This window comes from Scyliorhinus torazame, chromosome 15 (genome assembly GCF_047496885.1).
Source record: "Scyliorhinus torazame isolate Kashiwa2021f chromosome 15, sScyTor2.1, whole genome shotgun sequence".
Lineage (NCBI taxonomy): Eukaryota > Metazoa > Chordata > Chondrichthyes > Carcharhiniformes > Scyliorhinidae > Scyliorhinus > Scyliorhinus torazame.
Window position 1 is genome coordinate 86215459 of NC_092721.1, and position 14867 is coordinate 86230325.

General features: G+C 43.0%; 1 protein-coding gene across 1 annotated transcript in view; it reads right to left on the reverse strand.

Annotated features, from left to right (window-relative positions):
• arhgap42a (Rho GTPase activating protein 42a) overlaps positions 1-14867 on the reverse strand; it is a 572455-nt gene that overhangs the window by 395555 nt on the left and 162033 nt on the right. The window contains exon 2 of the mRNA XM_072476376.1: positions 1009-1104. Coding sequence (XP_072332477.1) covers positions 1009-1104 — 96 coding nt within the window. The remainder of the gene's footprint in view (positions 1-1008; positions 1105-14867) is intronic.

Here is a 14867-nt window from a genome sequence, read left to right on the forward strand (position 1 = left end):
TGAAGGAGTGACCTTTGGACTCAGCTCATCTGGTGCAGAAAATCTCATCCATGTCTGTATCCAGTGCTCTCCTTGCTGTCCTCCCATCCTTCAAATCCCATAAAATTTGAATGCACCCATGCTTCTGCAGTCAATTTCCCACACCAAGTCCCAATCTCCAGAGTCTCTACTCTTGCCACCTTACATTGGCTCCTGATTAGCCAGAGTCTCAAATTTAGCATTTTCACGCTAGTGTTTAAATTTCTCCACAACTCGTCCCCTTCCATTTCTGCAACTTAATCAACACTGTAAAGTTCCCCACCCAAACATTTCATTCCTATGATTCTTGCCTCTTGGGTATCCCTCCTCCTTTGCAGCTGTGCTATCTGACACCATGCTCTGGATTTCCTTCCCGAAAACCATCTGACTCTCCACAACACTCTTCTCCTTTGAGACTCATTTCTCTGACCAGACTTTTTATTATCTGTTTCTTTGTCTCAGTATCCAATTTTTCCTTACACCTTTTGAGCAGAAACCCGTGGTATTAATACATATTAAAACGTAGGAAGCATAAGAAATAGGAGCAGGTGCAGGTCATGCTTCTGCTCCACCATTCAGTAAGATAATGGGCAATTTTCCTGCTCAACTCCACCTTCCTATTGTACCTTCATATTCCTGGATTCCCTTTGTCTCCAAAAATAGATTAAACTCATCCCCAACTATACTCAATTATTGAGCATCCACAGTTTCTGGGTAGCATTTCAAAGATTCACAACCCTCTGAGCAAAGAAATTTCCATTAGCTCTTTGTGTTGAGACTATGACCTGCAATTCCAAGCTCTTCAGCGATGGGAAATAGTCTCTCCGCATCTACTCCTTCAAATCTCCTCAAATTTTATACGTTTCAAATAGAACATCTCTCATCTTCTAAAATTCAGAGAACAAAGACCCATTGTGTTCAATCTTTTCTCACACAAGAACTTTCATATTAATGCAATATTTATATTATGCAAAAGTGTTCAGTACTTACCAATATTAATTTCATCATCAGTCTCTGCATCACCAATGCACTCAAACTGAAAATCCTGCAATGACTGTGAAAATCTCTGAACAGCTGCAGATAGATCTGTAAAGATAATGTATAAATACTGGATTTAGCTGAATTTTCTAGAGATAAAACTCAATCAAGTTGATAACCTTCACAGTAAACAATTCAAAAACAGCCAGTGAATAATAATGCCCATGGCCTTTTCTAAATAAAACTTAGGAATCTCTGTTGGCCTTGTTGATTACTCTGTCAAGTAATGCAAGGATTAGAATCTTACAAGCATGTACCTTGTTAAGAATTATTCTATTGCAAAAGTGATATTTTGTATCTTCAGGTCATAAAGTTTAACAGCCATTGAGTAAAAGCTGATTCATTTCAGCATTTGATTACTTGCTGGCAATTATCATATCCTTCCTTCACTATGCCTTCCTTTTTACAACTGTGACAGCTATAGTGAATTAGGAGGCAGTTTGCATTCTGCCTCTGTTATTTTCTGTTCCTGGGGAATGTTTCTTTACAATATGCTTATATTTGGATGGTTTTACATGTGCAATTTGAAAACCTTTTATACATTTACTGGTAAAATGGTAAGATAAAAATAGTGTGCAAGTAATTTTTTGCTGTTGTGAGTTCCTGATTTCCTTGGTTACTAAATAGTAGTAGATGTTTGATAGGTAAATATATATATATATACACATACATATATTGTGCGTCTATAGTCAGCAATTTCTACTAGACAACATGATGGCTATTAAAGACAGGCGAGACGTTTTACAATTTACAATAGGGAAGCAAGTGGGTAGGTGGTTGAGTGGGTGGAGGAGTAAGTGGGTAGGGGTGTAAGTGGGTAGGGGTGTAAGTGGGTAGGGGTGTAAGTGGGTAGGGGTGTAAGTGGGTAGGGGTGTAAGTGGGTAGGGGTGTAAGTGGGTAGGGGTGTAAGTGGGTAGGGGTGTAAGTGGGTAGGGGTGTAAGTGGGTAGGGGTGTAAGTGGGTAGGGGTGTAAGTGGGTAGGGGAGTAAGTGGGTAGGGGAGTAAGTGGGAATGGTGGGTAAACAGGTGAGTGGGCAAGCTGGTAAACAGCTAAGTGGGTAGGGGTGGGGATAAACAACATGGGTAGGTGAGTAAGGTGACAAAGTTGGCAATTAGTTATAGTGGGTAATTAGGCCAAGTGGTAGCAGTGTGTGATGGGCAAGATGAGGTGCATGGGTAGACATGTTTAGTGGGTGTGGGGTTAAGTAGGGATTGAATGGTGAGTGAGTAGTCCTGTGGTTTGGGGGGAGGAGAGGGTAATCAAGTCTCAGGGCAGTCAGGTTGGGTGGTAGTGGGTCGAGTCATGAAGGTAGTTCGATCAAATAGTTTGTTGGATGGTCTGAGGTTATTGAATGGTCAAGAGGGTGATTGAATGCGAAGAGGGTCATTGAATGGTCAAGAGGGTGATTGAACAGTATGAGCAAAACAAGAGCTACTGTATGAACTTTAAAGTCTGGCACTCTAAAGCACCATGGCAAAACGAAATGCATTTTTCGTTTTTACCCTAGGTAGCTAGATTTCAAACTTGCTAATAATGTTTGTGTTCCATCAATACATCCTGGGCTGGATACCCTTTACATTTAGCTGCCGTTGATGTGGTGAGGGGCTGGCAATCACAGCAAGAATGTTGATAGGCTATCAAGGGATTTCAAACCCTTGGAAGTGTATTGAACATAAGAACACAAGAACTAGGAGCAGGAGTAGGCCATCCGGCCCCTCGATCCTGCTCCGCCATTCAATGAGATCATGGCTGATCTTTTGTGGACTCAGCTCCACTTTCCAGACTTATTGGGCTTAGAAGGAAGTCTCTGACATGTGTAACAAACATTGCTTTGAATATTTCTATCTGAGGCAACAGATGTTAGGAAAGGGTAAGTAAAAATGCAGCGATTTTTCAGCCTACTGCCTGGACTGCTTTTCAGATTTCAGACAAGGGACTCTGATGGCTAGGGGGTTAATTCCTGTGGTGGTGGGTGGGAGGATGCCCCTTCTTGACTGCATTGGGGGGGGGGGGTCAGCCACCAGACCTTGTTATCGGGCCACCTGCTCAAAATGACGTCCAGGTAGCAAGATTTCAACAGAATAGAGAGAACTTAAACTCACAAACAGAGAATCCAGCCCCCTGTGTATTTCTGATAAAGACATTTTATTAAGTATATGTAGTGGAAAAAGTGCAGTGTTTAAACTGTACATTTAATTTGAGTTAGCACTTAGACCACAGTACAATAATATAACATTAGAACTGGGGACGGGTAGCCCTCCAAGCCTGTTTCATCATTCAATTAATCCATACTGATCCATATCTCAATTCTATTTATCTGCCTTTGAAAAATAATCCCTTGATTTGCTTAATAAAAATGTGATCATGCATTTCCCAATTTCTCAGTAAAGTAAAGTTGTCAATTCTTGTAGGACATATTCCTGGAAGTTTCATCACATAAGCCCCTGCCTCCAAATGCTCAAACCAGTAAAATAGTCTTCCATTTAAAAACATCTTACCTCAGGGAACATAAGAAATAGGAGCAGGAGTAAGCCATTTGAGCCTGCTCTGCAATTGAATAAAATGTTGGCCACAACTCCATGTTTATGCTCACCGCCACCCCCTAATCTGCTGTTAACATTAAACATCTATACTCTTATTTTCTGTATTGCACTGAAGTTATCCCCCCCCCCCCCCGCCCAGTTTATTTTAAGTTTACATTAAAAAAAGGCAAAAAAAATCAAATATTTAAATCCCTACAGATAGAAGGTACAGAAGCCAAGGATCCAATGCATTTTCATTAATATCCTGGATAATTCTCTATACAGTATGATTTCAGGCACATACAGCACAATTATTATAAACCGAACATGAAACTGTTTAATAAAAGCAAATTACTGTGCATTCTAGAAATCTGAACCAAAAACAAAGTGCTGAAAAGGCTCAGAAGGTCTAGCAGCATCTGAGGAGATGTAGACTGGATGGAGGCGGCAAATGGAATTCCATTATTTAAAAAAGAGGGAGAGAGAAAATAGGGAATTACAGTCTTGCTAACCTAACATCAGTAGTAGGGAAAATGCTGGAGTCTATTATAAAGCAGGCATTTTCAAAGTGGGGGGGGCGCGACACGCGGACAGATATCGGGAGGGTCACGGAGCCGTCCATCATGGCATTCCCGATCGTGGGAATACACACGCAACAGCCGCAGCAGCTGGCTTTTAACAATGCCGGCTGCGAACGACTTTGAAAATGACCCGGGGTCAAAGTGCGATAGCGGCATGGCGGCGGCTGACTGCGTGGTGATCACCAATGATGAGCAAGGCTATGACCTCGACCTGTTTTGCATCCCTAAACATTACTCAAATGATCTGCAGAGAGTATATATTCCTCATGGGTTAATCATGGACAGAACTGAACGTTTGGCAAGGGATATAATGAAAGCCATGGGAAATCATCACATCTCGCCCTTTGTGTACTGGAGGGTGGCTATATGTTTTTTGCTGACCTTTTAGACTACATTAAAGCATTGAATCGAAACAGTGACCAGTCAATCCCAAAGATAGTGGACTTTATCCGCCGGAAGAGCTACTGTAATGATCAGTCAACAGGGGAGCTACTCAGAGTTTACGAACGGAGGTACGAAATCCATGCTTTCCTCCTCGATAAATTGGCCTCACTGGCTGATTCATTTCCTGATGAAACTTGCATGCTAACTATGTCTTACTTCTCCTCCTGTGATCGGAGTGAGATTGTGAGGACCAAGTAGGCTCACCTCGTGCATTAAAGGCAAGAGAAAATGGTGTTTCGCGAAGGTCGGTCAGTTGATAATATTGGGTCCCCAGAAAAAAAGTTTGAAAACACTGTTATAAAGAATGTGATAACGGGACACTAAGGAAATAGCAACGGAATTGACAAAATTAACATGGATTTATGAAAAGGAAATCATGTTTGATAAACCTACTGGAGTTTTTGGAGGATGGAAATAATAGAATAAAAATGGTGTATTTAGATTTTCAAAAAGCTTTTGATAAAGTTCCACATGAGAAGTTAGTGTGCAAAATTAAAGCACATAGGATTGGGGGTAATATATTGGCATGGATTGAGAATTGGCTAGTAGACAGGGAACAGAGAGTAGGAATAAATGGATCTTCTGGGGGAGTGGCAGGAGTTGTCGAGTAGGGTACTGTAATGATCAGTCCTTGGACCCCAGCTATTCACAATATATATCAATGATTTGGATGAGGGAACCAAATGTAATATTTCCAAGTTTACTGATGACACAGAACTAGGTGAGAAAGTGAGTGGTGAAGAGGGTGTGAAGAGGCTTCCAGGCAATTTAGAAAAAGTGAATGAGTGGGAAATATATGACAAATGCAACATTACATGGATAATTGTGAAGCTATCCACTTCAGAAGGAAAAACAGAATGGCAGAGTATTATTTAAATGGGGATAGACTTAAAAATGTTGATGCACAAAAGGACCTGGATGTCCTGTACACCAACCACTGAAGGCAAACAACAAGATACAGCAAACAGTCAGGAAGGTGTTATAACCCACACGGGTCTCACGGGGTAGGGACGAGTTTGCAGAATATGAGCTCCCCCGATAAGGGGACAGGGACCCTTAACACAGTTCATGTGCCTTTGTATAAATAGAGTCGACCAGTCACGCACCAACTAGAGAAGACCCAGTAGGGGACTACTGGAGCTGTAGATAATAGATAACATGTTCAATAAAATACATTTTGTTTTTCTCCACAACTCAGTGTGGACTCCTTTTGTTGACCCTTACAGAAGGCAAATAGTACATTGGCCCTTGTAGCAAGAAGATTTCAGTGCAGGAGCAAGGATGTATTACTGCAGCTGAAATTGTACTCCAGCCCTGACTTCCGACACACTCCCCAAACCATACCCAGCCCCCCTTTGCCCCTTCGCCACACTCCCCAAACCATACCCAACCCCCATGCCCCCTTTTGCCCCTTCTCCAAAATGGAGACTAAGTGTTCGCGCCGTCGTGTGTGTAAACCATATGTTCGAGCCGGCGAGGTAGATTCCAGAGATGGGGAAGAAGGGGGTTGCTGTGATGAAGGTTTGTTTGTGGAGGACCGATTTGCAAGATTTGAGGAGGTGAAGGCAAAATTTGGGCTTTTGCAAGCAGACACGTTTAGATATTTGCAGGTGCGTGACTTTGCCATGAATATTTTTCCATCTTTTCCTGTGATGCCCCATTCCTTGTTGTTGGAGAGGATTCTGGTGTTGGCGGAGATGGAGGAGGGGAGTATGTTGAGGATTTATGGGAGGCTTATAGAGGAGGAGGGAGCATCCTTGGTTGGGGTCAAACCAGGTGGGACAAGGAGCTGGGGTCTGAGCTGGAGGATAGGATGTGGTGTGAGATTCTGCGACAGGTGAATGTGACATCGTCATGTGCAAAGTTAGGGCTGATACAGTTGAATGTAGTGCATAGGACACATTTGACCAAATCCAGGATGGGCAGGTTGTTTGAGTGAGTGGAGAATGAGTGGGGGAGGTGTGGGAGGGGCCCAGCCAACCATGTGCATATGTTTTGGGGCATGTCCTGGGCTCATGGGATTTTGCATCTCTTTCAGCACCATGCCAGCAATTCTACAGGTTGATGTTAAGCTCTGTCCAATATTGGCCATATTTGGAGTGTCAGACCTGTCGGAGCTGCAGACAAGGCCGAGGGGCGATGTTCTGGCCTCCGCCTTGCAGATTGCTCGTAGGCGGGTGATAGGGTGGAGATCAGCTTCTCCACCCAGTGCCTCAGTATGCCTGGGGGATCTTATGGCATTTTCTGTATCTCAAAAACGTTAAGTAAACCCTGAGGGGCGCAATCGAGGGGTTCTACCGAAGATAGCAGTCGTTCATTTGGTACTTCAAAGAGCTGGTCACGTGAGCTGTTAGGGGTGGGGGAGGGATAGCTGTGATTATTGCTATTGTTTGTATTATGTATAAAATTGGAAAACTGAATTAAAATATTTTTTAAATAAAATAAAATTTGACAGGAAACTACAGCGCCTATACTTCCTCAGGAAACTAAGGAAATTCGGCATGTCCATATTAGCCCTTACCAACCTTTACAGATGCACCATAGAAAGCATCCTATCGGGCTGCATCACAGCCTGTTATGGCAACTGCTCGGCCCAGGACCGCAAGAAACTTCAGAGTCGTGAACACCGCCCAGTCCATTACACGAACCTGCCTCCCATCCATTGACTCCATCTACACTTCCCGCTGCCTGGGGAAAGCGGGCAGCATAATCAAAGATCCCTCCCACCCGGCTTACTTACTCTTCCAACTTCTTCCATCGGGCAGGAGATACAGAAGTTTGAGAACACACATGAACAGACTCAAAAACAGCTTCTTCCCCACAGTCACCAGACTCCTAAATGACCCTCTATGGAATGACCTCATTAACACTACACCCTGTATGCTTCATCCGATGCCAGTGCTTATGTAGTTACATTGTATATATTGTGTTGCCCTATTATGTATTTTCTTTTATTCCCTTTTCTTCCCATGTACTTAATGATCTGTTGAGCTGCTCGCAGAAAAATACCTTTCACTGTACCTCGGTACACGCGACAATAAACAAATCCAATCCAATCAGGACTAGGGGCCTTATACGATTGCAGCAACTCAAAGCCCTTCAGTACTTCTTCCTGACTCAACGGGGCCCCCAACACCTCCTGCCTTTCTCTCTCCATCACAGGAAAAGACAACCCACCTAAGAACGGCGACATGTCCAACCTACTCTCTGGGGGCTCTGATCTTTCGACATTCCTGTAAAAAGACTGAAAGACTGCATTGACTTACTTTGGGGCGCAAACCAAACTGCTGCCCGAGTTTTTAATTTGTACAAACTGTTGTGAAGTCCCCTGCCACCTCAGTTGGTGGGCTAGAAGACAGCTGGCCTTCTCCCCATATTCATTTAAAAAAAAGCTCTCGAGTGCCAGTGCTGGCTCACTGCCTTCCCAGTGGACAACAAATCAAACAGGGCTTGCAGCTTCTTCCTATTCGCAAGCAACTCTGGGGTAGTGTCAGATGAATATTGGCTATCTGCCTCAAGGAACACATCCACCAGTCATTGCCGCTGCACCCTCACCGTGCTATTTAAATGTGCCTTAAAGGAGATTACCTTCCTCCCTTACAACCGACTTAAGGGTTCCCCACAGTGTGGAGGGACAGACAGTGTTGTTCCTATTTAATCTAGTGTATTCCTCGATGGTCCTGGACATATGCTCTCAAAACCCCCCGTCTGCCTACAGCGCTGCATTAAGCCTCCACGATGGGCGCGGGTTAGGAACTGTTTCTAAATCCACGAAGGGTGGGACATGATCTGAGATTACAACTGCCGAGTATTCTGCTCTCCGCTCTCAGGGTAGACGGGACCCACCCATTAAGAAGAAGTCAATCCTGGAATAAACTTTATGCACATGGGGAAAAAAGGAGAACTCTTTGCCCCAGGGTACAAAAACTGCCACGGGTTTGCCACCCCATCTGTTCATTAAAGGCCAGGAGCACCTTCACCATCCCAGAGCGAGCAAACGATTTAGGCCTGTAACAATCTAGTTTAGGATTCAGTACACAGTTGAAATATCCTCCAAAGATCATTTGGTGTATGTCCAGGTCAGGAATGGAGGTCAACATTCTTCTAACAAGTGTCACACCATTCCAATTTGGCATGTAGACATTTACTAGTACCACCGAGGTACCCGTCACTGACCATCACAAATCTGCCATTAGGATCCGCCACGAAAAAATAACCTATTTAGTAACTAAGATCGCTGCACCTTGGGCAAAGCCCAAATTGAACACTTGCCTCAGTGGATGCACCACCCCAAACCAAACTCCTTTCTTGTACAAGACAGCCTTAGCCTTGTTGAAGGCTGCCCACTTCCCACCAGCTCAGCTCCCACGTCCAGCTATACCCAAACGGGAATGCATTCCCACCTTCCAATCCCGGTGAGCCTTGGCCCATTTCAGGACTTGATCATTTTCTTGGAAATTATGAAAGCGCACTATTACCCATCTGGCGTCTCTTTCGGCCAATGTTTTTGGCGAATGGTCCGGTGGGTTCTGTCAAGCTCCAAAGGGGGAACGGGTTCACCCTCCTCCATCATTTTCACAAACATTCGTGCAAGATATGCAGCTGGATTCAGGCTCTCTATTCCCTCTGGCAACCCTACGACTGAGGGTCTGCCTCCTAGATCAGTTCTCGAGGCCATCGGCCTTAGCCTTCTTCATCCTGTTTTCATCAGCCACTACCGCTATTTCAGCTTCTCGCGAGGCAAGCTGGTCCCAGTGTCTCATCAGCACTTTTTCCATACCTTTGATCATCTCGCCATGCTTTTTTACTGATTCCGCAGTTGTTTCCAATTACACCCAGACAGGAAGACAGGACCCAGAGCTTCCTCAAACGACTTTCGTAGGTTCTCTTCCATCCAGCTTCACTGCTTGTCGAAGTGGGCATCAAATTCCTTGACTCGCACACCGGCCAGCGTGTCTGCAGTAATCAGGGAGGCTGCCATCACCGACAAAGCTTCTACAATTTCTTCTACGGAGGAGCTGCGCGACACCTCCGAGTCGGTCGAAGAGTTATTTTCTGTGGGCTGTTTATGCTTTCGGCATTGCAGAAGGTTATGGATCCTTTATATTCAGTTAGAAACATTTCTGTGAAAAAATATCTAGAAAGAAACAGACAAAAAGAGCAAACAATTGTTCCTGGTGGGAGTTGCTATGTGAGCGTCCTCACCTCATATGATGTCAATGGAAGTCTCCCAGCAGTACCCTTCTTTAATAATCTGATCAGTTAGGCTGTGATGAGTAAGCAATATTATGAATCTACATCAGGAAGCTCTGCCTGTCATCAAAATAGACATTTACAAATAGGCAAGTCAGTACAAGGAAATTCTGGATTATAAAATGCTGGTTTCATTCAAATCTTGAAATGCCAAAGATAGAAAACATCCATCATATTTTCACTGAACACTAGTCTCAAGGCTTCTTCCTCTCTTCTAAAATGCTAATTTCCAATCACACAAACAGAAAGTTGCACAAAAAACCCACTTGACAGTGCAAAAATTACAGACAACAAATTTCTGCAGTGGTGCAAAAATACAGCCATAATTGCTTTTTACTTACATTCACATTTTATGAAAGACAATTATCAAAAGAGAAAGGAAAAACACTTATTTATTGCATCAAGGAAATTTCTTCAAAGCTATTCATCTCCCTTTCTGATAATGTAGTTCATGCTGTTATGACAGTGAACTTATTTTAATGTTGAGAGCGGGGGTTGGGAACTTCAACTCCCGATAGGCCTTGGAGCACTATGGAAGACGAGTGTCCCAGGAAGGAGCCAAGGCGAGTTCCAAAAAGAGTCCCAGAGTAGGCAAGGGTCAGGAAAAAAATCCCAGTTTGGTTAAAGTTCATAAGAAATAGGAGCAAAATTAAATAATTTGGCCCATCGAGTCTGCTGGGCCATTCTATCATGGCTGATACGTTCCTCATACATAGATACATTTAGATACATAGAAGATAGGAGCAGGAGGAGGCCTTTTGGCCCTTCGAGCCTGCTCCGCCATTCATCACGATCATGGCTGATCATCCAACTCAATAGCCTAATCCTGCTTTCTCCTCATAGCCTTTGATCCCATTCTCCCATAGTGCTATATCTAGTCGCATCTTGAATATATTCAATGATTTAGTATCAACTATTTCCTGTGGTAATGAATTCCACAGGCTCACCACTCTTTGGGTGAAGAAATGTCTCATCTCTGTCCGAAATGGTTTACCCTGAATCCTCAGACTGTGATCCCTGGTTCTGGACATACCCATCATTGATAACACCTTCCCTGCATCAATCCTGTCTAGTCCTGTTAGAATTTTATAAGTTTCTCTGAGATCCCCCCCTTATTCTACTAAACTCCAGCGAGAACAATCCCAACCTAGTCAATCTCTCCTCATATGACAGTCCTGCCATCCCTGGAATCAGTCTGGTAAACCTTTGCTGCACTCCCTCGAATGCAATAACATCCTTCCTCAGAGAAGGAGACCAAAACTGCACACAATACTCTAGGTGTGGCCTCACTAAGGCCCTGTATAATTGCAGCAAAACATCTGTTACGTACAATGCTACAGATGAAGAGCTGGATTGCAAATTCTGCCAGAGCATCTCCTTGCTAGAACACATGATCTAGGAACAGGAATTGGCAATTTGGACTCCCGAGACTAAAAAACTTTCAATGCGAGTGTTCATGGCTGATCCCATCATGGCCTCAACTCCACTGTCCTGCCCGTTTTCCATAATCCTTCAACCCATTGCCAATTAAAAATCTGTCTAACTCTTCCTTAAATTTACTCACTGTCCTTGCAACCACCGCACTCTGTGGTAGCGAATTCCACAGATTCACAACCCTTTGGGAGAAGTAGTTTCTCCTCAAATCTGTTTAAATTTGCTACCTCTTATTCTATGATTATGAACTCTTGTTTTAGAATGCCCCACAAAAGGAAGCATCTGCTTCACGTCTACTTTGTCCATACCTTTTAGCATCTTGTGTACCTCAATTTGAACTCCCCTCCTTCTTCTAAACTCCAGAGAGTATAGGCCTAAACTGTTCAATCTCTCCTCATACGACAAACCCCTCATCTCTGGAATCAATCCAGTGAACATTGTCTGAAGTGGCTCCAATGCCACTACATCTTTCCTCAAATAAGGGGACCAAAACTTTGCACAATACCCCAGGTGTAGTCTTACCAATGCCTTGTATAGTTGCAACAACACTTCCTTACCTTTATACTCAATTCCTTTTGCTATAATGCCAGCATTCCATTTGCTTTCCTTATTATCTGCTGCAGCTGCATGCTCGGTTTCTGTGATTCATGCACTAGGACACCCAGATCCCTCTGTATCTGAGCAGCCCGAAGTCTCTCCCCATTTAGATAATAAGTTGCCTTGCCATTTTTTCGGCCAAAATGCATGACCCACACTTAGCCACGTTAAACACCATCTTCCACATACTGCCCCATTCTCCAAATCTATCTATATCCATTTATATTTCCTCATTGTAACTTACGGTCCCACCTATTTTTGTGGCTAAAGAACCTTCGATCACTGTATCCAAGTCGTTAATATAGACTGTAAATAGCTGGGGCCCAAGGACCGAACCCTGTGACACCCCACTAGTTATATCTTGTCATCCAGAAAAAGACCCATTTATCCTGACTCTCTGATTCCTGTCCATCAGCCAGACTTCTATCCAAGCTAATGATTTACCCCTAATCTCATGTGACCTCACCTTGTGAATTAACCTTCTCAAACGTCTTCCGAAAGTCCAGATATACTACATCTACAGGATCCCTCTTATCCACTTTGCTTGTTGCATCTTCGAAGAACTCTCGCAAATTAATCAAACCTGATTTGCCCTTCATAAAACCATGCTGACTCTGTTGGATAGTGCTTTGGCTTTCAAATTTCCCTTTATTACATCCTTGATAATTGATTCTACCAATTTGCCAACAACAGATGTTAAACTCACTGGTCTGTATTTATCCACATTCTGTCTCCATCCCTTTTTGAATAAGGGCGTTATGTCAGCATTTTTTCAATCCACTGGAACCTTTCCCTTGTCCAGAGAAATTTGGAATATCCACTACCTCTGCTGCCACTTCCTTTAACACCCGAAGATGTAGGCCATCAGGCCCTGGGGACTTGTCTCTCCTTCATCTCAAGAGTTTGTTGAATACCGTTTCCCGATTGATGCTGATTGTTCCAAGTTCCACCCTTTCTAATAAGTTTTTGGTATTGTGCGCTAGTTTTTTTGTAATTTACCTGAACTCTTTTTATTACTTTTTAACATCCCTTTGTTTATGTTTGAAAGTTTCCCGATCTTCCATCCTGCCACAGGCTTTTACAATGTGATATACCTTAGTTTTTGTCTTTATAATGTCCTTGACCTCCTTGTTTAGCCATGAATGTTTTTTACGCCTCTTACTATCTTTCTTCATCACTGGGATATATTTTAGTTGTGAGGAATTGAGTTTATCTTTAAACAACTGCCACTGCTCATCAGCTGTTCTACCTTTTCAGCCTTCCTGCCCATTCTACTCAGGCCAAATCTGTCCTCATGCCTATGTAATTTCCTTTGTTTAATTCCAGAACACTAGCTTGGGACTCCACTTTCTCACCCACAAACGGAACCTTGAATTCTATGAAACTATGGTCACTACTCCCTAGCGGATCGTTAACTACGAGGTCATTAATCAATCCCTCCTCATTACAGAATACCAAATCAAGAGTAGCCCCCTCCCTGGTTGGTTCCCCAACATACTGTTCCAGGAAACAATCTCTAATGCATTCAATGAGCTCTGCCTGCAGGCTACCTTTACCAATTTGATTCCTCCAGTCTATGTGCATATTAAATCACCCATTATTATTGCCGTACCTTTCTTGCAAACCCCCCAGTATTTCCTGGTTAATACTGTGCCCCAATACTGTGCCCCACTGTAGAACTACTGTTTTGGGACCTACAGATTACTCCTACCAAGGACTTATTCCCTTTGTTACTTTGCATTTCTACCCAGACTGAGAGAGACAAGCAGGGAAAAAAAGAATATAAATAGGAAGCAGGCTGTTGGTAGAGGACTTTAAGTGAAGAGGGCTCACGGTAATTCATGGTAATCAAAGAGTGCTCAGGAGAAATGCTGAAAATCCAAGCAATCAGCCAAAGGTTGGTAGCTCTGTGTTGGGCTTTAGGCAAAGGTACCCATTGTTTGTCTCGGCGCAGCTAAAGATCTGAAATTATGCTTGCGAGTTGGTGCTTGGTTGCATCCTCAGGTATCTAGGGGAATGGAATCTTGGGAGACTGGACTGAAATTCTACAAGGTAAGCCATTGTTGTTGCCTTGGGTTGGAGCAATTTTTGGAGGGAATTCCAAAAGTAAATCTTCAACGGTAAAGTTTGGAATCCCTGATGAGATAGACAGAATTTAAATGAGATTGGTTGTCCCACATTTTTATCGACGTCGGGGATTGTTGAGAAATCCAGTGTCTCAGTCTTGGTCACATTTGTGTAGTGCTGTGTGTTCCACCAATTTGCCCGTTAATTCACATGTATCCCATATTAACTACAAGTGTTAGAGCATAAGCTAGATATTATGAATTGTTTTATTTTTACAGACATTTGTGAGGATGGAATTTTCAAAGTATTTTCAGGAATATTCTGTTATTCTGTGAAGAAGGATGTGTGTGTGTGTGCCAATGTATGTGCAAATTACTTAATCAAGCTGGGAAAAGGTTAATGAAAGAGCTTCTCCGAGAGAATTGAGAGAAGAAAGGGGTAGAGGTGTTGATTACATCCATTTGCAATGAAGCTATGGTCAAGTGGATTTAAAAGTAAATAGATTGAGTTTCGAAATTTGCATTAGGAGATAAGATAGAGTTGTTTTTCCCAGCTGTCAAATTTCAATGGGGTATATAGAACGTTTACAACTTGCAAGGAAGATTATTACATTTTATTTGACCTGAAAGTGGGGGTCATGGGAAAACATGAAAGATTTTTACATTTTGGAAAAGATGAATTAAAAGAGATGCTGAGGACAATGGTATTGAAGATGACAAAGAAAAAATTATATTTAAGGAGGTATGTTGAGTTGTGTTGGTGGTGTGGGAAAGACATCCTGGAAACAGCATTGTGCTGGGAAAAGGTGCAAAGTCTGAAGTAGCCCATCTAGAAATCCAAAAATGTCCAGGGTTTCAGAAAGTAGTCTTACTTCTGAAGTTTCTTGGATTTCCACAGCAAAGTGGAGGAGTT